Genomic DNA, 24213 nt, shown 5'->3' with positions numbered 1-24213 from the left:
AGCACTTTTAAAAACTCGTGTTATTTACAAGTATGAATAAATAACCTGTCCTTATTTACTACAGTTGATGAACTAAAGTTTCCAGGGCATTGCTCCTTTCCCACGTTTTTTTTTTTTTTTTTTTTCTTTTTTTTCTTTTTTTTCTTTTTCGGAGCTGGGGACCGCTCCGCTAGGCAAGCGCTCTACCACTGAGCTAAATCCCCAACCCCCTTTCCCACGTTTATAAGCTCTATCAGACCCACACATTCTCTCTCATACCTTTACTAAACACAATATTTCATAGGAGCGGATTTTCTCAATACTTGTTAACATATTGAGAAAATATGTTATTTTGCTGTATTTACTGTTAATGGACAGATCAGATAACAGTTGTGTTTTTACGGATTGAAAACCATATAAAATGATCCTAATTAATTAAAGTTTAATTCTTGTCTCATACTACTATTGGATGGATAAATAATGAACCACCTGAGAAAGCAGGAGGCAGAAAGAGGCGGCATTGTGTCATGTGTAACGGCCCAGGTTCTGATTTCCTGTTCAGCAGCAGTGGGGGTGTGGCCTGGAACGTCCCATCCTGCCCCTCTGTTTGACCTGCTCTGTCTCACCTGCTGCACGGATTTAGTCATGCACCTACCTTACCTGTAAATGACGGCAATAATAGACGCCTTTTAACTTTCTCATGAGTACTAGTTAATAAATACTAAATCTTAGAACAATTAGAAGCTGTTTAGCGTTTATTCAGTCTCAGGTAGTTAGAATTTCCTACGTGCGCACGGTTGCTACCGTGGACTTAAAGAGCAAACTTTTGTCAAACCAGATGTCCTGAGGCTCCTTTTAAGATACAGTTGTAACATAGATCTTAGGGCCAGCCATGCTTGGGGGCTGAGGATGGAGCTGAGTGTAGAGCAGGCTGACGAGTGGTCCTCGTGGCTGTGTTAAAGTACACTGGCATGGAATGGCCACAGCATCCCTAGAAAGAGCGAGTTCTCTGTTCCTATTTGATACCTGTGGTTATGACCATGACCAGGTAACCGGGAGGCAGGTTCAGTTGATCAACATCAGCTTTGACTTAAGTATTTTTAGTTGCCAAACAGTATTACTAATTAGCCATGAATAATGAGTCAGGCAAGAGAAGAAGCTTTTGATACTGTTCTGTGGTATAAGTCCCCATCCTCAGGCGTAGCAAGGACCATGGGAAAAGGCCTCTTGGAGGTTATGGTTTGACTTGCCCAGCCCTGTGTAGCCTCCACAGCCTCAGCATGGGCACCGATGCAAATGCAGACACAGGGACAGGGCCAACCAGAGACTGGTGCCAGTAGGAAGCCACAGGAGCTGTCATTGGGAACAGGAAAGGAGCAGCCATGCCCCTGCGCTGCCTCTAAACTGCCTAGGCCTGACAACCTCTTCTCGTGGTGCTACTAAGCATGTGTTGAGAGCAGTAGGATCCTTGAGGAAGCTTTCCTGTTGTACACATGCTGTCAGGAGGGGAGGCTAGTGGTCTAGTCTTTAGAGAGTTCACCCGTTACTACTCCTTTTCTAGCCTCTAGAGTAGTCTGTGATAGCTGGGTGTGTGGCACACTGACCCCTTTACTCCCAGCACGTGGGAGGGGGAGGCAGGCAGATGAGTGTTTGAGGCCAGCCTGAACTACATAGGAGGCTCCAGATTGGCCAGGGTGACAGTGTGAGACTCAGACTGGCACATACGGGGGTTGGCAGTGGGGTGCCATGTTATGTGGCATGCCTACCCATTTCTAGTTTTGGGAGCTTCCCCTGCATTCAGGTTTGCGTGTGGACAGCTCTGCTGTGTTTCTCACTGCTCTCTTCTTCCGCAGCATGGATCAGCAAGGCTCTTCCGTTCTTCCAGCAAAGGCTTCCAAGGTACAGCTCAAACCAGCCATGGTGCCTTGATGACAAGCAAACAGCATCCAGGCAAATCCAATACTCAGTGTTACCATGGCAAAAAGAGGAGACACAAGAGGGACGCGCCCCTCTCAGAGCTTTGTAGGTAGTCGGCGCTCTGCGACGGACTGTCTTCTGTGCGCAGTGATCTCGTGCTCAGGACACTTGCACAGGGACTCCTGGGACGGCAGGAGCCTCACACTGTTCAGACGTTGATTTAGCAACTGCGTTTTTTCCCAGCTCGCCACGGAATGGATCATGAAGACTGACAACTGCAAAAACAAAAAGCAAGCAAAACAGGGGGAAAAGGCTGCTTATGCGATAAGTCATGTGCTACAACAGGGTCATTCTAAGATTCTAAGCTTGAATGTAAAGTAAATCTCTCTCTCATTGGCTCTATGCAGAGTTATAGGGACTAGTGCTCAGCGTGGGTAGCTGTAGGGACAAAGAGCAGTTCCAGGAGATGGGTGGGAAGGTCGGCAGGAGCACCTCATAGGTAGGAAGTCAGACTCCAAGAGCGAAAGTGATTTGTGCATGGGTTTTTTTTTTTTTAAATAATTTTGCATATATTTGCCATTTTATTGTGTGTATATATAGAAGACCATATAGGAAATTGATATTTGTAATAGTGGATTTGTTAATACTTTTTACATAACATTACTATTTGAATTGTAAACAGATTTTTTTCTCAGGATTAGTTTGAAGAATAATCTGAGTTGTCATTCTAACACATGCAGGGAAGTGATTAGCTCTGGTCCTGTTTGTTTTCTTCAGCATTGAAATGACTTCATAGAACCCTTGTGACCTGCTTCAAAATTCTTTCCTCTCTAAAGAAAAGGTTTATGGTGGCAAATGATGTTTATTTTATTTTGTAAAAAAGAGAAAATGTACTATGTACTTGTGTATACACTGAACACCCTCTAGTCATCTCAGAGTTAAGGCACCTGCTCTAAGTGCTGCTGTCCTCTGGGCGCTGGGCCTTAGCAGGACTTGTGTGTGTTTCCTAGCAGTCTTTTTTCCCCTCCCCTACTCTTCCCCAAAGGAAACAAAAGGCCTCCCTGGGCCTGGGCTGTTTCTGTCACAGTGCGACCGACCGACCTCTAGCTCCACAGCCCTCGCTCGGCTCGCTCACTCACTCGCTCGCATGCTGGCTCCTCTGACCCTGCGTCCCGTCCTGTGTGCTTGTGGTGTCCTCTCTCATTCTTTTTAGGTTCATGCTTACTACTGTGGGAGAGTAACTGTAAACAGCTTTAATTAAATCATACTTATAAAAAAACTATTTTCTTATACTCCACTTTATGCTTTTGGTATTGTTGATCTTTAAAAATTAAATGGTCTTTGATAATGGATCGATTTTGTATTGCCTTATTAAGACCAAATACTTCTTGTCATCCCATTCTTTATCCTCTCCTTTAATGGAATTGCTGTCTTTAATTAAAACTTTGTAAACACTGGCTTGTTTTAATCATCCTGTAACTTTTGGCTGTGGTCAGCTATAAGTGCAACCGTGTAATCCTGTTACTCATCGCCTGCTGAGTCCTGAGACTCAGGTGGGGTATTTAACACGATGGATTGTACGCTCTGCTCGCTCGTCATCAGAGTGGTCTTAGGAGGTGAAAGCCCTCCTGTCTGTCCAGCATCGGTGTGTGTGTGGCTCTGTTCAGTACGGCCATTTCCAAGATGGATTCTTTTATATGTGTGTGTGTGAAGTACTGTTGGCTTTTAGGGGTTTCTTTTCTATTCACATAGGAAATACTGAAGACCAATCAGACCATTAATGGACACTTAGTGAAACTTTTTATAATGAGAATAATGCTATAAAGTAAGACCAAAACCGGTGTCATCACTGAAATTAACAATTTTCAATATGTTCATATTTTAATTTACAATGGGGGAAAATGTGTTCCACAACTGGAAACTTACAGTACTGTGTAAACGGTGGACGATTTTAATGTGATGTTACTTTGACTGTTTTCAATTTTAGAGTCACATTTTATTCTGATCAGAGTTTTTATCAAGATGTTGAAGTTTTGTTGTTTTGAAACTAGTTTGTCATAACCTATTGTGCGTAATCACAGTATTTATTTTGTAGGGCTTGTGAATGTGTAGACTTATGTTTACTGCTAAGGGAACAATTATTTATAAAATAATATTAAATCCAGTATTAGCTGCCTATTTCAGACACTTAACACCTGCAGAGATCGGTGTTACATTTACCACACTGGTTTTTTTTAAAGAATCACCCTCATTGTCGGAAGCAAATGTACTCTTAGGTGGGGTTTTAGTGTCCAGTACGCATGTGATTATATTACGGTGGTAGCGGGAAGATAATCTTGATTCCATTGGGAATCTTAGGTTTTCGTAAATTTATTGGGAAAATAGTTTTTCCTGTACTGCTGACGTTTCTTTTTGGTAAACAGTATCTTTCTAAAAGAAAAAAGCATGAAGGAGAATTGAGGTGTGTATACATTTCCCCAGATGACAGCATTGTATTCGTGAGTACTGTGTATCTGGACTGAGCAGCGAGCAACGCTGTTCATTTTTCAATCTGAAGTAAAATACTTTGAAGAACTTTCAGTTTGCCTGCTCATTTGTTCTGTACATCGCATCTTCTGTTTCGGACTCCATCTGTCTTGGATTTCAGTTCTTTGAAGATTTTCGTAGCTCTCTCTGAAACGAATCTTAACCGTCCTGGTTGGTCCTTCGGTACCATGGATGGCTAGCGTTCCTGGGTATTCTTAGGAGGGAATTTTACAAATACTGCCTCCCTGTGGTGACGTTTATCTGGTGGCCACGCTTGTGTACCTGTCCTAAGGAACAATAAAATACTACGATGTAGCCACAGTCCTGGTGGCCTGGAGAGGCATCCACAGGGAGCCCCAGTGTGGTTTGGGTAAATCCAGCCGAAAGGAAGTTTCTTTTTTTGCTGGAGTTACAGTGCGCCCAGGATGGTCCCCACTCTTCGGTGGCTTTTGTTTGAGGATTCTACAGGTAGTTTTCAAGTCTGTCTTTCATCTATAGAATCTTCAACTTTTAAAATAAATTTTAGGAGATGATGTGTATATGTGAGTATGTATGAATTTACGTGCACCCTATCTATGTGCAGGACCCATAAGACCAGAAGAACATGCGGGTGCCGTGTGAACTAAGCGTGGGTCCCTGAGTAGAGCAGCACTCCGACTGCTCTGTGTTACACAGCTCTAGAGTTTTGGCCTTTCATGTGCTCCCTCCAGTCTTCAAGCAACTGACCACATGATCTATCTGTCCTGATCAGAGGACTTATTTCAGTTTACATTGGGAACCTCGCTCACAATCAGGTTGTTTATGAATGACCATGGATCATAGGAAGGTGATGTCTCTTTGTGGGGTGGAGTCAGGATTTGTCTACTGGGAAGATGTTAGGACAGGCTATGTAGTCCAGCCAGCTTCAAACTTGAGATCCTCCTGCCCCAACCTCCCAAGTGCCAGAATTTAAGGTGCACGTGATTGTGCTCTGCTTGAGAAGGGCATCTTGGATGGTCTCTTTCACTCTGGAATCTTCGGTCTCCTGTGTTTTTCTCATCGACTTCTGTGCTGCAGTGAGTGTGGTGTACAGTGGTCGTTGCATAGGGCTGGAAAGGCGAGAGAGTTAGAAAAAGAAAGGTGGGAACAGGCAGCATGGGTCCTGGTGTGTAGACTGTGTTTGTCATGTATCCTCTCTGATGACTGGGGATAGGCTCAAAGAATGTTCTCTGGGAATTACCACATGGTAAGCCTCAGGTTATTTTTTTTTTTTTTTTTTTTTTTTTTTTTTTGCAGTCTCGGAGTTTGGCTGGCGAGCAGTTCAGAAACTGCCCCGTTCCTTTTGTCCTATTTGCTTGAGGTTTTGTGGTACCCAGAAACAGAATATTCACAGAGAATTGGTTCTAATACAGTTAACTTTAAGAATTAATTGTTTAAAAAAAAAGAATTGTTAAGCTGTTAGATGACCCCAGCTATCACTGGTAGATACTGAAATGTTAACTTGGCAATCTTTAAGCCCATGAAACAGTCATTGAGGGAGGAAGCTCATCTGTGGGTCTGTGGGTCTCAGTAGGTAGCCCCAACTGTCCTAGGATTCCCAGAGATCCACCTGCCTCTGCTTCCCAAGTGCTGGGTAAAAGCTCGTGCCACCGCATCTGACGCGAAACCATCTTAATGAGAGGGCAGCGTTCACCAAAAGCAGTGAGCTAAGGCTTCTGTCGGGGTTGCTTTTTAAGCTTGGCCCGTTACAGTCAGTTTTCATTTCCATCAAGTAGCAGTTCGTCCAGTGGAGTGTGGAGAAGGTGCGGGACACACCCGGGAGCAGGGTTCCTTGGGAGTGTTGTCATTTTGTCTCTTCTGAACCTCGAGCTCCAGAGTGGTTTCCTGCTACTCTATCCAAGTGTACATGGCTAGAATAAATGATAGAGAACACCAAGGCGGCCCCTCAGTATCTCACATAGTTCAGACCTGGGAGCTTTTCTGTAGAAGCCTGCTTAAGACAGTCTGGTCAATTAATCGATTGCCTAGTCCACTCTAATCAGAGGCTTGATGTTTTGAGTAAATATTTGGTCTCCTACTAAAGGCCTACTTAGTTTGCCCTTAATCCCAATTAGTCCACAAGAGGCAGCCGAGAGAGGGGTAGCAGAGGGGGCCCCAGCTGGCTGCTGTGGTAGTGTGCGGCTTATGTAGGGATGAAACAGGAGATCGTGTGTTGTAGTGAGTCCGCTTATTGGGTATTTTTATTTTTACATTTCAGAGGGTTTTTTTTTTAAAGTAGGGAGATGGGTTTCTTTGTAGTCTGAGCGAGACTGACACTCCTGTTTCAGTTCCTGTCACTTGTCACTCCCTCAGCTCTGTATCCCACAGCCTCCCTGCAGCTTGATGAAGAGGGTCTCTTAGTAGCCGGAGGAACTTTATGTTAAAAGTGCTATGGGGTGGTGGGGCTCACAGTGGTTGCTCCTAGGTGGTGGGGTGGGGTGGGGTCGGGGCCTAGAGGAGCACTACAGCCAGTACCCGTTGGGGTGTAGAGCTTGCCTCCTAAGACTCGGCCCCCAAACCTGGCTTGTCAGTCTCGTTCTTGGACTGGAGCGCAAACTCGTTTTCCTTGGGTTCCATGCTGTTTACCGCTGTTCCGAGATCAGTTTAGCCTTTTACGTGGCGCTACAGCTCGCTGCAGAACTCTAAACCTAGACTCTGGCCTTCAAGGTTTCCTGTTACGTTACCCCGAAGTTTTCAAGTCTTTGAAAGTCAGCGATTCTGTGACGCCCCACACTGCTCCGGAGTGCTGCTTGTGTGCGGATTGTTAGAAGGGGAAGGAAGGACGGTAGCAGCCAGTGTTTTTTCGTTTTGACACAGTGGGAAGGGCCACTGGCATCAGCACTGCTCTCTGGTGGCATATCCTATAGACTTGCTTAGCCGTCGGCTGAAGTTGGCGCGTGTCTAACCGGCTCTCTGTTTATTTTCTTTAGCATTGCCTTCAGTGTTAAGCAACGCAGACGCCCATGAGGTGCTGGAGGTCTGAGTCCTCAACTCTCCAGTCTGGTCTAGTTTCCGCTGCAGAGGCACTCAAGGAATTTACCAGAAAAGAGATTTGATACAAATGGTTTATGAAATCTCCACATTTCCTGAGGCTGTGTGACTGGGCACCAGTGACGAAAACAGTGAATTTCACACCTGGAAGCTTTTTTTTTTTTTTTTTTTTTTAAAGCTCACAGTGTCTTCAAAGATGTCAGTTGTTTGCCTTGAAAGTTTATAAATTGCACTTCTATGCACACACACACCCCATCCCACGGGGTTCATTATTCACAGTCTGCAGTTCAATAAAGGCTTTGTGCTTTGATTTATCTTCAGAACCGCTGGTATGAGCGTGTACGTAAGACCCGAATAGCTGCTTAAGAAAACTTCTAAATACAGCCGTGTTTAGCTAGAGCGGGCATTTCCTTGCCCGTACTATTAATTGCAAAACTCCCTTTTTGTTCTTCTAAGTGCTGCCGTCGAGAAGGGAGAGACAATTCCACCATAGCCAGTGTGGAGCTGGAAACATTTTTCATTTGCAATAATGGCCCAGCTCTCTGTTCCTTTGGTTTGGTTTGCCTGGTTGGTGAGAGACAGGATCTCACCATGTAGCCCTAGCTGATCTGGAATCCACTTCCCAATACTGGGATCAAAGGCCTGCCTTGCCATTGTCTTGTTCTCTAAACTTAACTGCCGTAAGGAACCAAGTTACACTGTTGGAGATTTGGTAGCAAGGCACACAGCCTGTTTGGACAGAGCAATGAGGAAGAGGGCTGTGGATGGGGCCGGGTGATGGACCAATTGTCCTGCATGCTGGTGGTCCAGGGTTCGAGCCTCAGTGCTACTGGATCGGAGGAAGAGACCGAAATGGTGGTCTGAGAGGTAGGTTATTGACTGGTTTGAGATTGTGCAAGGCAGTAGGCAGAGGCGACTGCCTCTGACCCCACTGAGAGCTTACGCTGACTGACCAGGAGACGCCAACTGTGCCCGGAGATTCCTTCTGCTCACTTCCTGAGAGCTCCTGAGAAACTAGACTTCTTCTCAGTGTTCTCTGAACGAATTTTCACAGGAAATGACAGGATGAGTTCATTATAACCTAGGGCAGTCCTACCAGCCTACCTAGACACTGAATTTGTGCAGACGTGTGCTCCATTGTGAAGAAATACAGGTAAATATCTAAATCAAGTTTTGCTTTTTCCCTTGATTTCCCTACTCCTGCTGAGTCATCCTACAGCCAGGTTTTAATATTGGGAGTAGCCTAAGCCAATTTTTGTGCATTTACTCATATCGGCATCTGTTGGGGTGCGGGAGTACCTCTGTTAGTGTTGGTCCTACAGTCCCTCAGCGCCCATGCGTTCTGCACACAGAGCCAGTTCATATACTGTAGTGGCTCGTGGGAGTTGCTTTGCTAGATCATCGAGCTAAATGCCCTGACAGTACAGTACCAGTGGGCTTCTGTGCAGTGCTCGGAGCTCGCAGCAAACCTTAAACACGGGCTTTAGAAAGCTGATCTGATGACACTCCTGAACCAAGTTTTCTAAGGACGTAGAAACCCATCTTTTTTTTTTTTTTTCCACACGGTCTTCCTGTAGGCTAGGATGACCTGGACCTCGGGTCTTCCCGCCTTGTTTCCTCAGAAGATTATAGATGTGCACCACAGCTGTTTTAGTATCGCATCCTCTCCAGAGAATGTAAGTTGCTTTGGGAAGTTTCTTATCTTTTTTTTTTTTAAAGGCCAGGATTTTAAGTAGCTCAGGCTAGCCTCAAACTTGGTCTATATCCAAAGATGGTCTTGTACGTTTGATTCCTTTGGCTGCCCCTCAATGCTGGGATTTAGGTATGTGCCACCACACCCACTTAGCCTTGCTGGCAGTCAAGGCCAGACCCTTGTAGGTACTAGGAAGACACTCTACAGATGAGCTAAGCTTTTGTTCCTTTTGCCATTTCCCAGTTTTAAGAAAAAGAGCCTTGCTTTGGGCAACACTAAGGGGAAGGTTCAGTTCTTTGGTCATTTTTTTCCACTTGCCTGTTAAAACTCCATCTTTTTGTTTTGTTTTGTTTTTGTTTTTGTTTCGTTGTTGTTTTGTAACCCTGGCTGTCCCAGAATTCACCATGTAGACCAGGCTGGCCTTGAACTCACATCTTAGGTTTTGGGGTAAGGAGGAAGGGCTACCAGCCAGAATAACTGGATTCCATTTATTTGAAGCAGATAGGGCCAGAGCTATCGTGTGGTTTTTGAGGATAAATTGGGGGGGGAAAACCAAAAACCAATCTGGTAACGTGGAATTCCAGAGTTTTCGTGGTGCGCAACAATATTTTAAAAGATGTTTTCCTTGGGCCGCACTCTTGGAGGAGTCTGGCGGCTGGAGTTTCTTCTGTAATACCTCTTTACTGGCATTCATCAGTGAGCCAGTCTGGGTTGACCAGCTTAACTAAGAAATTTGAGATTTTTGGCTTTTCATTGGGAACATTTTGCCTTTTAAGTAAAATGTTTTAAATTCCTTGTTTGTCTAAGAAGAAGACCATTTTCCAACCCAAGGAACTAGGAATCTGAAATAACCCACCTGGGTAAAACTCGTGTGTGTGTGTGTGTGTGTGTGTGTGTGTGTGTGTGTGTGTGTGTGTGTGTGTGTGTGTGTGTGTGTCGGTGCCACTTAACTTCATTCTAAATTGTGTGTACATTTAAAGCATTTAAAGCCTTTTTGAAGTTGTGGAATTCAGAGGAACTGTCCAAAGGATAGATATTCTCATATTCTCTCTCTCTCTCTCTCTCTCTCTCTCTCTCTCTCTCTCTCTCTCTCTCTCTCGTAAATAAAGTATGTGTTTTAGTTTTTAGTTTTTAATGTGTGAGTTTTGGCTGGTTTGGCTGGTTTGTGTATGCAATGCTCAACAAGGCCAGAAGAGGGCATCAGATCCCCTGGACCTGGAGTGACTGGTGAGCCACCTTTCTTGGCGATGTTAGGAATCCACATCCCCTTCAAGAGGAGAAAGCACTCATAACCACTGAGCCATCTCATCAACCCCTAGAAAGATGTCTTAATGTTTAATGTTAACATTAAAAGGGAAGGAGGAGCTGATTAAAAGCTGAAGTGGCCTCTCAAAATGGAGTATCACTTTTCAGAAGACTGACCGCTCGATTTAGGCTGCACACCACCGGCTTGCACTTAAGGTGCCAGAAATGTGGCTCTAAGGAGGGTTGCACCAGGCCTCTCAGATTAAAATCCACTTCAACGCAGCAGTGCTTCCAAGTATCAGGCTTAACTACTCAGGACGTCCCCAAGGGCAAGGAGACAGGAAAGGCCTGTCTGCAGTGAGGCCGAGAGCAAGGGAGGGGGGCAGTGTACCAGTGTTGTCTTAATGCCAAGACATTCTAAAATGTGCCAGGACTTCCAAAGTGGTGAGGTTTTTTTTACCTAGGGTGATGGAGTGTTGACCGCTGCCTCTCAGTGACATGCTTCCGCCACTTCTCAAGTTTTAGTTTTTGAAATTAAGTGTCGACTTCACAAGACCCTTAAGTCTCTGGGCCCCTGCCTCCTCCAAGTAGTTTCCTAAGTTCAGTGGTCAATATTTCCTGACTAAATGACTGTTCTTATCAACTGAGCTATGTGATCCAGTGAATCGGGCAGGGGCCGTGGGTGCTGTACCTGGAATCGTATGCGGCTGAGCTAAAATTCAGTTTAGCAACCGAGCCTAAACCCTGTGGGTGTGTGAAAGCCCTGAAGATTACCTAGCTGCACCAGGTGTCTTATCACAGTCACCTCAGTTGCCTGAGGCTTTGGCCATGTGTGCTTGAAGCGCAGGTGTTCCCTTGGCTGGACACCACCCCCCACCCCTACCCCAACACACCCCGGAAAGCTTGCCTTCACTTGTCCACACCACAGTTCATCTCTGTTTCCTAAATTTCCCTCTTCATAAAGTCTTGGCTGGGTGTCTACCCACCTAGCTTCCTGAAACACAGTGCACAGGCCGTAAACATCTGAAAGTGCCCTGCGTTTGTGTTCAGGTGAAAGTTTGGCTGGGTACAGAGTTCTGGCAGGGAAACGCCTTTCAGAAGCTGAAAGCCTCACTTTCCGGGTCGTTAAGAACCCCAAATTGGCTTGATAATTTTTCCTCTCAGAACTTAAAGGACTTCCCCCTCTCTGCGATGTTCTGAAACATTACTATATGGACATTGAGTCTTCTCTATTTCACAGGGTATTTCACATTCTGGGGTCCCATTTGGTGTCTCCACGTCCTTCAGATACCAGGAAAGCCTGGGTTTCAATTTACTCTGATCTCTGCCGCTTTCCCAGGAATTCCGCATTTGCTCAGATATCTGGTGATCTGGACAGAGAGCCTCTATCATCTATTTTCCTTAATCTTCCTGGGAGGGTTTCATCTCTGCTTTTGTGTTTTTCTTCCTGAAGTCTACTTTTTTGTCCCCTGATATTTCTTGTTAAGAAGATGTATCCACCAGCACCTTGGAGGCAGAGGAAGGCAGATCTTTGTGAGTTTGAGGCCAGCCTGGTCTATAGAGAGAGTTCCAGGACAGCCAGGGCTACACAGAGAAACCCTGTCTTTTAAAAAAAAAAATGTCTTTCTCACATCATCACAAAGGACGAAGCTTTGTGTTAGCTCCTGGTCTCAGCCATCACATGAGGAAGGCCTAGCAGTGGGAGCTCTCTACATCTTGATTAAGACCAGAAGTGAGTATCACCTTTCAAGGCCCCCAGTGCCCTTCTCCTGCCACATTCTCCCCATCCCCACCCCCTAAGTGTTCCATGGCTTTCAGAAGCAGTGCCACCAGCCAGGGACAAAGTACCCCAAACATGAACCTGTGGGAGACATTTGAGATTATACATTTTGCCCTAGTCCCCATATGTTCATGGACATCTCATAATGTAAATGAAATTCCATACAACATCAAAAGTCCCCACAGTTTTGAATCCCAATACTCTTCGAAAGTCCAAAGTATCTTCTGAGATTCAGGGCAAACTCAGTTATGAGCTCTTGTAATTAATCAGCAAGTTACAAACTTCCTTTCTTGGAAGGGGATTGTTGAAATAGGCACTCTATAGTCTTGGCTGAGGAAACATTCCCATCCCAAAAGGGAATGGGAGGACAGCAAGGAAAAAACGGACCTGAGCCATTAAGATGGCTCTGCATGTGGCTATGCTTGCCCTGCAAGGCAGCCAACCTGAGCTTGATCTCCAGAGTACAGTGGAGGGCAAGAGAACCAACTCCTGAAAATGTCTTCTGACCCCCTGGCCCAATTGTGTACATGTGTACATGCATATTAGTCAAGAAGGTAAAGCCACAGTTGCTATGGAAATGTTGATACCAGGAACACGGGATGTCTGCTGAGGAAAATTGTAGATGCTCCTCGGGACAGCCCTAGCAATAGCCCATGTGAGCCAAGGCTGTAGATACAGGGGCCCTTAAGGCAGCTGGAGCCTTAGAGTTCACTGTGTGTCATCTTGGCCTGGGAGCTGTCTATTTTCCACTAGTGTGGTTACGTTCTCCCACGTCCACATTTCTCTTGGCATTCTGGTCTTCGGAACTCCCGCCAGAATGGCCCATTAAGTTCGGCTCACAGCATTCTGAGGCAAATTCTTCCAGAAACTGATTCTGAAGGCTAATGAAGCACGTGGTGAGCTTCACCACACCAACAACTCCACTCTCAGTACCCGTAGTCTAGCCTTGTCACCTTTCTTGTGGCTGTGGCCAAACACCTGACAGAAGCACCTTAATGGGACAGGGTTATTGTGGCCCATGACGTCGGTCCACAGGGAAGAAAGCATAGCAGAGGAAACAGCGCAGTCGGTGGTGGGACGGGGAGATCAAGAAGCAGACAACTCAGGCCAGACTAGAACTAGAGTGGATAGAACCTTCAAAGGTTCACCTCCCGTACCTCGCTTCTGTCAGGCGGGCCTCACACACTCCTAAAGACAACGCCCCAGACACGAGCTTGGGAGTGTTCGGTTAACTTCTCCTGAGAAGTTGTGAACACATTTCTTTAAAATACATTTTTAAAAAAAAAAAGATTTATTTAAGTGGGGGCTGGAGAGATGGCTCAGTGGTTAAGAGCACTGACTGCTCTTCCAGAGGTCCTGAGTTCAATTCCCAGCAACCACATGGTGGCTCACAGCCATCTGTAAAGGGATCCGATGCCCTCTTCTGGTGTGAAAGCAGCTGAGTGAGTGTACTCACACAGAAAATAAATTAGAAAATGAAAAGATTTATTATATGTTTGGGTGTTTTGCCTCCATGTATGTATATATGCACCATATGAATGTCCGGTGCCTGCGGAGGGTGTCAGACCCCCTGGAAGTTGGAGATACCAATGGTTTGAGCCTCCACGTGGGTGCTAGGAACCAAACCTGGGTCCTTTTCAAGAGTCACTGGTACTCTTAACAACTGAGCCGTCTCTTCAACTCCAGACGTGAACAATTCCTCTTGTCCCAGACAGAGTGCTAACAACACGACCAGAAGCACAACCCCATCTGGCACAGCATGGCAAACCACAGAGTTACGAGAGCGTGGGCGACCCCCAGGCAGCTGCGTTATTAACCGGCTGCGCAGGGGCTAATCTAAAACCTGCACAGACGGAGTTCCCCACTCAGCCTTCTGCCTCCTAACAGCACTTCCCCAGACTGCACAGCCAGGTCTATACATAGTTGTCGTGTGGCTGGGTCTGTGCACACCTTAACTACAGCATTGGACATAGACGTGACGGAGACAAATGGACCCTTGGAGTTCACTGGCCGGCTACTCTAGCCAAACATAACTTCAGGTCTTTTCTCTTCTTTCCTTTCTTTCTTTCTTTCTTTCTTTCTTTCTTTCTTTCTTTCTTTCTCTTTTCTTTTTTCTTTCCATTTTTCTTTTTCTTTCTTTTTCTTTTCTTTTTTCTTTTTTTTCCTTTTTTGCTTTTTCTCCTTTCTTTCTTTTCTTTTCTTTTTTTCTTTTTGAGACAGGGTTTCTCTGTGTAGCTCTGGCGGTCTCAGAACTCTGTAGACCATGCTGACCTCATAATCACAGAGATCCTCCTGCCTCTTTCTCCCAAGTGCTAGGATTAAAGGTGTGGTGTGTGCCACCATCGCCACCTGGCTGAGTGGCCATGTCTCAGAAAAATGAGGTGGAGGGTCGAGAGTGATGGCTTAGGGCTTAAAAGCGCCTGCTGCTCTTGCAGAGGACCCGAGTTTTGTTTCCAGAACCTACACAGCAGCTCGCAATTCTAACTCCAGTTCCAGGAGATCTGATACCTCCTTCTGGCCTCTGCAGGCGCATATATACAGATGAGGCAAAACACTCATGCACTCAAAGACGTACACAGACTGGAGAGATGGCTCAGTAGCTAAGAGCACTGACTGCTCTTCCAGAGGTCCTGAGTTCAATTCCCAGCACCCGCATGGTGGCTCACAACCATCTGTAATAGATCCGATGCCCTCTTCTGGTGTGTCTGAAGACAGTTACAGTGTACTCATATAAATAAAATAAATAATAATTCTTTTTTTTAAACTTTTTTTTCTTTTTTTCAGAGCTGGGGACCGAACCTAGGGCCTTGCACTTGCTAGGCAAGCGCTCTACCACTGAGCTAAATCCCCAACCCCTTTTAAAAACATTTTTAAAGGGGGTTAGAAAGCCAAGCACCCCAAGTCCTACCTACTGTGCTAAGTAAGAAACTCAGGCCCACCCCACCCAGTGACTGCCACCACTGTACTTTTGGGAGACTTCAGTGTCAGCCACTGCTTGAACATAATGACTGACTGAGGTCGGAGTGTCCCATGAGGCTGCCACAGGGATGTCTACAGAGAGATGGGGATTGGGAAGGGTCCGTGTGGGTCGGTGGAGTGTGCTAAGGCAAGCATTCTGCTCCCTTCCGGTTCTCCGGCTCTCTTTTGTTGTCTGCTGTCAGACTGGTCATGGGCCTGTGTGATGATGACATGAGATGACAGAGACCAAAGTCATAGCGTCATTCCCATCCTACCAGAAGAGCAATGGGCCACCTCTGCACCAAGCCACCCCCCCCCATTTTAGAGTTCTGGGACCAATTAGGAGGGCTCCCTGAATCTTAGCTTCTGTTGCTGGGGTGGAACTGATGAGGTTCGTACAGGGGCTGCCATCTCACCACTGCCAGGGGCTCATCTCTTGGGAAGCCAGGCCAGCGCTCTTAGAGAGAAAACCTGCTGGCTCCAGTCTAGAAAGCAAGTGTCCCCTTGGCTATGTCCCCGTGGTATGCCTGACCAATCTCAGGGAGGCTGGGCAGGCTTGCAGAAGATTCTGACAGCAGTACGAGACTCAGCTATCACCAGGAGTGGAAGTCAGTTTCTACCTTCCGGATGATTCCAACAGGGCGATCTCTGGGGCCTTGGGTTGGGTCCTAGGGCTACTACGGGAAGCAGACTTGGGACCCACTGGAGTTTCTTCCCTCTTCTACAAGAAGGGTGCCTGGTTCCAGGAGACCAAACAGTCTCCTCCCTCTTTCTGTCCCAGGATCAGACAAGCTCAGGAAATCCGTGGGCAGATCCCATCAAGGCTGAGTTGGCTCTGAAAAAAAAATGTGCACAGCAAATGCCCTGGGACTTCCATCAGTGTGAAAAGCCATTCATAGTCACACGGGTGGGAGGGCAACAGGGTTGGGGAGTGTTTACAGCTGATGGTGGTTCAGAGTAGCACCATCGGGGTAGATTTTCTTTCTTTCCAACTCTGGTGCCCCACCCCAGGTTATAAGGGTCATCACGAAGTTATACACCTACCTTATTTTGCTGGCTTTGTCCTTCAGATCAATAGAGGTGTGCCTGTAGGACAGATGGATGGATGGTTCTCACCTCAAAAGGTCCTAGGAGATCAAGTTTGGAACATCTTCATTTAACAAAACAGCGTTAGTTGCAGCCTGGAGCCTTCCAGAAACAGGGGCGTGGCCAGAGGGCAGTCGAGATCTGGAGGAAAGCAGCTGAGACATCACTCTCTGGTCTCCTCGGAGGTGGGAATGGGCCGGGCGCGGGGGACCACGTGGGAGAGGTACTTTGGGAACCCGGAGATGAGGTCTGGCTGGTGACCTAAGGCTGCGGGCGTGGCTCCCTCCTGCAGCCTCAGGGACACCGGAGATGACCGAGCGCCGCAGGTAACAGGGTCAGAGGCAGCTACGCGGGACCGTGTGGGGACGTTCCCGAGCTCCCCAGTCCGCGCTCCATAAGGTCAGTGCGACCAGCTGGGGGCCCTCCCGGGCTCTCGCGCTCGCGGGCGGGAACTCCAGAGCTCCCGAGCCCTCGGCGGTGGCAGCAGGTGAGCGGGAGCGCGGGCCAGGACGCCCCTGGGCACGGGTCACGGGAGTGGTTGTGGGGTCCTTGCCTCCGATCCCGCGGGACAGGACACACAGGGTGGTCATGGGAGGCTCGGCCCGCGCTTCTCCGACCAGGGCGCGGGACTCAGGGAGGCCGCCTCCGACCCGCGCTTCCCCTCTGAAGCTTTCTTCCCGGATCGGGGGAGACGTGGGAGGCACGAGGCTCTGGACCACCGGGGTGCCGGTTTCCGCACACCTCTCCCTTGGCTCTTGGTGGCAAAAACGATCTGCTTTGTGTCTGGGGGCTAACTAGGGGTTAGTTGATCTGCTTAGAGTGACTAAGGGACACGCTTATGGAGAGTCATCATCCAGCTGGAGCGCCCCCACCCTTCTAAGGGGTTGGGGTTCCGAGTGAGCTGAGTGGGGACCCCCACCGGCTCGGCATGCCTTCCACCGGAAGGAAATGGCAAGGGGCTGAGGTTCTGGCTAGCGCTTGGATGCCTTTCTCAGGGTAGCGCTCTCCTAAAGAGGCCCAGCGCAGAGCCAAAGCTGGAGTAGAACAGAACCTATGATGCTGGCCGGAGGATAGGATAGAATCAGTAGGACCGCTTGGCGGGCGCAGTGGCCCAGGGGACTGGCTGGGCAGTCAGCTTTAGGCCCACAGATGAGGGCACTGTTGGAGCAGTTGCTGCTTTTACAGGGGCCTCACAGAGTAGGGCAGCCTGTACACTGGTGACTTAGAGTTTGGTTGGACAAGGAAGGTCAGTCCCTAGATCTGTGAGGAGACAGGCCCACTCAGAAGCAGCTGCTAGGCCTATGCAGACTGGCAGACAATCTCCCCTGGATGAGTCGGGTCATTATCCGTGTGGACGGGCACAGAGCCATCTCCTGTGGTGCTGAACAAAGGGTCCTCAGGTACCCAGGTCATCTCCATGATGTTCCATGAGCGCGAGTGTGGGCCAGGAGGCCCCTGGGCACGGGTCACGGGAGTGGCTGTGGGGTCCTTGCCTCCGATCCCGTGGGACAGAACTCACAGGGTGGTCACCGGAGGCTCAGCCCCGCGCTTCTCTAGCCAGGGCATGGGACTCTGGGAGTTCCATGTCCTTGGGATTTGGGGAGTGTTGATCTTTTGGGGCCTTCTACAAAGGAGGCCTTGGGGAGGCCATGCTTTGTACCAATTCACCGTGAGTTAGGGAAGGTTGGAATCAGCAGCCCCACTGACAGTTGGGAAAGCTGAGTCCATTCCAGTCTCAAGGCAAGTGAAGCTAGGAGTAAGGCCTAGTCTTCTGGCCTCCTCATCTAGTTCTGACGTGATGCTGGCGTGTCCGACCCGGGAACCGAACTCCCATGCCCAAAGGCAGCGTCTCCAGTGGGCCTGAGATCACCTGAGAAGAGAAAAGGCCATACTGCTTGCCCAATGCCTGTGTGGCCACTTTTCCCTTCTTCTGGTACCTCTTGTGCACTGCAGCTCACTTCTTGGATGCCCCTCTTTAGTGATTGGGCCTAAGGGGGTTGGCTTATGTTGTCCCCTTCCTGAACACATTGAAGGAGCCTCAGTCGTCCTACCTGTCCTACCAGCAGGGCAGACAGGTAAGTTAAGTTAGTCTCAGGTGGTTCTGCCCTCCAAAGGCCACTGCATGGTGCGGAAGGCAGGGTGGCTTGTCATTACCCCCTGTGTTTACACTGCAGCCTGGCTCATCTGTGGAGTGTGGTCTTTGTGGAGGAATCTTGGGAAGCTTGTTGCTGTCATTTATCTGTTTGACGTGGCGTTTTCGAAATGTCACGGTAGGGAGGAGAGGCCAATCTTTTTCCTTCTATGTTCATGCTGGTGGAGTTTTCTACAGCAGTCCTGGGCATGTGACACTTGGCTCTGCACGAAGCTGGTGTATCTGCTAGAGCTCCCCACGGTGGGGTCATGAGGTGTTTTGGTCACAGGCAGAAGGCCCAGCCCGAGGGTCTGCTTGTAGAGCTATGCAGAGCAGGACCTGAGGTGTGTGCTGTGCTCCTTGCTGGGAGGAGGCTGGACAGAGGAGAGATGGGGAGATAACTCTCCACAGGCAGATTTCCTTCCTGGGGACAGGAGGCCAAGGATGGAGGTGGCAACTTAGTGACAGCTTTCATTTGAGAGCCAGTGCATTCTGGTCTAGAGAATGATGAGTGGGGGTCTGGTTTAGGCTCTGGGATGACTCCCTTGCCCTGTCCACCGGGCTCTGGGCACTGGCACACAGTCCCTCTCTGAGGCAACTGAACGTGTGGGCTGTTCTCCCCAGATACTTCAGGCTGAACCCCTCTATGCTCTCTGCAGTTAAGTCTGTTTCCCTGACTTCCTCCTAGCCTTGGCTCTGGTGTCTCTTCCCCTCCGGCTGAACACCTCTAGCCTGCTTTGGAAAGTCTTCAGGCCCTGGCCTCAGAGATGACCTCAGCATCCTTTCAGCCTGGTTGGTCTATCCATTAGGAAAAAGGTGGTCTGGGGCTCTTGGGGCTTTAGGCTCTGTCTTGGGGTGTTTATCCTCTTTTGCCCTTTGAACACAGTCGCCTAGACTGCTACTGCTGTTCTTGGCAGACGAAAGGCAAGAGTTTGCAAGATAGCCCAGTCAGTAAAGCGCTTGCACATGACAACCTGAGTTTAAACCTCAGAACTAGAAAAGCTGGATGGGCCAGGTGTGGTGGCACACTGGGTAGCAGAGGCAGGTGGATCTCTGTGTTCTGGGTCAGCCCGGTCTACCCAAGAGTTCCAGGCCCAACAGGGCTATGTTGAGCCCTTCCCAAGCCCCTCTCAGTTTTTCTGTCCTAGAACATGCTCTGTAGATCAGGCTGGCCTTGAACTCAGAGATTCACCTGCCTCTGTCTCGAAAGTGCTGGGATTAAGGGTGTGTACCACTAACCCCTCTGCCTGAGAGACCCCAATCTCAAAAAACAACAAACCACACCATATCAAACTAAAAAGCTGAGTGATGTGTCACGCGCACACTTGTAAAGCCAGCACAAGAGAGGTTAGAGACAGATCCCTGAGGTTTGCTGGCCATTCAGTCAAACTATTACAGAGTTGTAGGGCAGTCGGAGATTCTGTTTTAAGAAACAAGGTGGTTCTGAGAAATAGACACATTAGTTTGACTTCTAACCTTTACATGTACGAGTATGTACTGATCCCACCTCCAGGTCCCCCACCCCTAAACGAGAAAAGACAGGTATCTCTGGACCCAGCCATCTTCACTCAGTCCTCTTTGTCCTAGTGGGAGTCTTCTCTGCCTGAGTACAGTGTTTATCTTCCAATGGTTAATTGGGGACACAGAATGAGGAGGTGACATGTGGCCAGGGCCATCGCCAAGTGTGAAGCTGAGCAGGACCCCAGGTAGTACACATGGAACAGTGCTTCTAAATGGCTACCCGCTGAGTGCGATGTCTGTGCCCAGCTGCCACCTGCTGCACTGGGACTGCACTGGGAGCCCAGTCCCAGCTGCTTACAACAGAGGCTTCTGTTTGCACTCTGAGACCCAGAGACAAGGTACAGCCCGGAGGGAGGGGTACCCCTCTTGAGCTTATAATCCCCCCACTCCTCTTTTCTCGTAGTGTGACACTGGGAAAGCAATCTCTCTGATCTAGGCTTCTAGTCTGTAAAATGGAGACAGTAAGATTTAAAGGCCATGGACCAGTCCAGCTGAAGGATAAGAAGGAGACCTGAGGGTGAGCTTCAGCATGGGAGCCTGGGACTGAGAAAGCTGGAAGGGTTATGACAGCAGTGTTCTGGGAACGAGATACGGATGTTTTATGATGAGAGTGGTATAATGGGGATCATTTGTCTAGCTTGTGCCAAGCCCTGGGTTCCATCCTTGCACCACAAAAACCACATACGAGTGCACGCTCACATGCACACACACCCACACACACACACTCACACACTCACATACATGCTAGCACACACACACACTCACATACATGCTAGCACACACACTCACACACACTTGCATACATGCTAGCACACACACACTCACACACACACACACTCACATACATGCTAGCACACACACACTCACATACATGCTAGCACACACACACTCACATACATGCTAGCACACACACTCACATCCATGCTAGCACACACACATACTCACACACATCTATGCTAGCACACACACATACTCACACACATACACACTCACACACACACTCATACACACACACTCACATCCATGCTAGCACACACACACATACTCACACACATACACACTCACACACACACTCATACACACACACTCACATCCATGCTAGCACACACATACTCACTCACATCCATGCTAGCATGCACACATACTCACACACATACACACTCACACACACACTCATACACACACACTCGCATCCATGCTAGCACACACACACTCACTCACATCCATGCTAGCACACACACACTCACTCACATCCATGCTAGCACACACACATACTCACACACATACACACTCACACACACTCATACACACACACTCACATCCATGCTAGCACACACACACTCACTCACATCCATGCTAGCACACACACATACTCACACACATACACACTCACACACACTCACACACACACTCACATCCATGCTAGCACACACACACTCACTCACATCCATGCTAGCACACCACACACTCATGCACACACAAACACAATAGCACACGTGCACACACACCACACAGGTCTACACACAAGCGCACACACAACTATTGAAGAGATCTCTACAGACAGACAATGAGGAAAAGCGGAGCAACCACAGAAATCAGGAAAAAGAGTACAGAATTCTTTAAGACTTTCCTGAATATTTTTCCTCCTTAATTTTAAAACACCACAAGTTGTTGCTACATTAGTGATCTTTTGCTTCTACCTGCTGAATGTTGGGATGGCAGCCGTGAACCAGCTTTGCAAAGCAAACTTTAAAACAATGCCTTTCCTATGAGACTGTGGTCTGAATGAAATAACGTTCCCTTGAACTTGGGAAACACTAGCTATTAATGCTGTTTTTTTTCTTTTCTTTTCTTTTTTTCAGAGCTGGGGACCGAACCCAGGGCCTTGAGCTTGCTAGGCAAGCGCTCTACCACTGAGCCAAATCCCCAACCCTGTTAGTGCTGTTTTATCACTAGTCTGGGCTAAGTATGTCCTGTCTTATTGTCAAAATAATTTGAGAGGCAGGTCTTAAGTCTCCATGTTGCGGGTCATAGTCATTAAAGCCCAGGAGGTCATATGGTTTGCTCAGGTCCACAGAGCAGACTCCAGGGCATCCACAGGAGGAGCACAGGAGTGCTTAGGGTCTCCTTTGGCTTGATTGTTACAAAACTTTATACAAAACTACCATTTTCTCTTTTTGCCAACTCAGAAGGTCAGTGCTACCGGTCATCGTAGAGCAAGGCAGTCATTGCCTGAAGCACAGTGGCAGTCGCTCTTTACATCTGGTTTTAGTTAGTCAGAGTTCTGTGTGTGGACCCCTATCACTCCCCCCAGCCCCCTATTCAAGCCCGGCCTGTCTTACTGGTCGGTCAGGGGCTGTCTTCCTTCACTGGCTGTGAGTGGGACGTGTTCTGGGGAGTACTGTATTCCCAGTTCTCCTTTGGTCCTGACCACAGCTCAAACTGTATACTTGTCTTCCTATATAGGGCTTATGTGAGGTCCCTCACCAGGGTTGGGTGGGGCTGGGGGCACAGGGCCCAGGTTGTGGTTTTGCCTTACCTTGGCTTACATAGGAAGTAGCCACTTCTTTTCTGAGCTTCTGGGTTATTGTCTGTAAAACGGGGAAACGTACATCTGGTGCCTCCTTCAAGGACCATTCTGCCCATGAGGAAAGAATGGCTTTGGACATAGCTAGCTGGTCTGACAGCTTGGGAACAGGGCCTTTAGGCAGGAAAGTGGCTCATGGGAACCGTAGTGGCCACAGGCATGGTATATGTGACCCTGTGTGTGTGCATTTCAGTTTCTACCTCATAGAGGAGGGACCAGGCCCTGTGAAGATGACAAGGCTTAAGTTGGTGGCTGTGGGGTGTGACAGACAGGGAAACTGGTTTCATGACCCTCAGAGGTCCCCAACTAGGCCACAGTGTGATGAGTGGGTATTAGTGCATCTTCTGCCTTCTGACTGGTCCTTATCTTGGGTTGGCTTTCATCCTAATTTGATTATTGGAATAAAAAGTCAGAAGCTGCAGTAATAATGTGGGAACAAAACCTTACAGCCACCTACTGCTCCCCCCCCCTTTGGTGTTTTTTGAGACAGGGTTTTGATATGTATCCCAAGTTAGCTTTGAACTCTTGATCCTCCTGCCTCAGTCTCTTCAAGTACTAGGATTACAGGTGTGCACTAGCATGCAGGAATTGCGTCTTTATTCTTTAAAGAATAATGTTGGATACTGGGGCGTGTCCTTTCGGTCCATTTCTTCTTAACTTTCGGCATTTGTACACATGGGTGCATGCACATTTGTGCGCGCATGCGTGCGTGTGTGTGCGCGCGCGCGCACACACACACACACACACACAGAGAGAGAGAGAGAGAGAGAGAGAGAGATCCTTGTCCTGGTTACTCCAGAGATTGAGGCAGGAGGACCACAAGTGTAAGGGCAGCTCGGGCTATAAAGCAGGTTACAGAAAAGGCTGGGTAACTTAGACCCTGACTTGACTTAAAATGCAAGGGTGAGCCTAGAGAAAGCTTTGTCAGCAGAGTGATGGCTGCGCAAGTGTGAGGTTGTGTGTGGCTCTCTAGCACCTACATTAAAAGCCAGGTGCAGGATACACACGTGTAATGTCAAAGCTTGCTTGGGAGATAGTGGAGACAAGAGGGCCTCAGGGTATGCTGGCCAACCCGTCTAGCCAAGTTGGTGAGCTCCGTATTCAGCGGGAGACCCTGTCTCGTTCCCTTTCCTTTCCTTTCCTTTCCTTTCCTTTCCTTTCCTTTCCTTTCCTTTTCTTTCTTTTCCTTTTCTTTCTTTCTTTCTTTTTTGAAGATTTTTTTTCTTTTTTCTTTTTTCTTTTTTTCGGAGCTGGGGACCGAACCCAGGGCCTTGCACTTGCTAGGCAAGCACTCTACCACTGAGCTAAATCCCCAACCCCTGAAGATTTTATTTTATTTACGTGAGTAACTGTCGCTATCTTCAGACACAGCAGAAGAGGGCATCAGATCCCATTACAGATGGTTGTAAACCACCATGTGGTTGCTGGGAATTGAACTCAGGACCTCTGGGAGAGCAGACAGTGCTCTTAACCTCTGAGCCATCCCTCCAGCCTGGGAGACCCTTTCTCAAAACTAAGGTGAGAACATGACTTCGGAAGGCATCTCAGTCATAGGAGGACACGTGCATTCATGAAATGACATTAATCACTCAGTTAGCATATATGCACTCCCCTACATGAACATGTACACACACACACACACACACACACATCATACGAAATAATCAAAAGCAGGGTTGGGAATGTCATTTAGTGGCAGAGTGCTTGCGTGGCATGTGCAAGGTTCTGGGTTCAGTCTCCAGTACAAAAGAGGAAGAAGAGCATGAGAGCTTTCCTGAGTG

The 24213-nt window shown here is 48.0% G+C and overlaps 2 protein-coding genes and 1 long non-coding RNA gene across 13 annotated transcripts in view; 2 read left to right on the top strand and 1 right to left on the bottom strand.

Annotated features, from left to right (window-relative positions):
• Tent4b (terminal nucleotidyltransferase 4B) overlaps positions 1 to 4476 on the top strand; it is a 58180-nt gene extending 53704 nt beyond the window's left edge. For all 8 annotated transcript variants that reach the window (XM_039097724.2, XM_039097723.2, NM_001401226.1 and 5 more), the window contains 1 exon segment: positions 1833 to 4476. In XM_039097724.2, coding sequence (XP_038953652.1) covers positions 1833 to 2009 — 177 coding nt within the window. In that variant the 3' untranslated portion in view covers positions 2010 to 4476.
• LOC134483299 (uncharacterized) lies at positions 2872 to 16385 on the bottom strand. The gene is made up of 2 exons (XR_010060128.1): positions 16152 to 16385; positions 2872 to 15942 (listed from the first exon to the last, which is right to left on the bottom strand). It is a non-coding gene; the product is annotated as an uncharacterized LOC134483299 (long non-coding RNA).
• The window catches only part of Adcy7 (adenylate cyclase 7), a 59213-nt gene continuing 51353 nt past the window's right edge, over positions 16354 to 24213 (top strand). The window contains exon 1 of one of the 4 annotated variants that reach the window (XM_017601393.3): positions 16354 to 16378. The gene's annotated coding sequence lies outside the window, so the exon portion shown is untranslated. Of the gene's footprint in view, positions 16379 to 16451; positions 16681 to 24213 lie in introns of those variants that run through there. The other 3 variants (XM_017601388.3, XM_063278323.1, XM_017601391.3) reach the window with 3 other exon arrangements.

This window comes from Rattus norvegicus, chromosome 19 (genome assembly GCF_036323735.1).
Source record: "Rattus norvegicus strain BN/NHsdMcwi chromosome 19, GRCr8, whole genome shotgun sequence".
NCBI lineage: Eukaryota > Metazoa > Chordata > Mammalia > Rodentia > Muridae > Rattus > Rattus norvegicus.
This window is presented reverse-complemented; position numbering and strand designations above follow the sequence as displayed.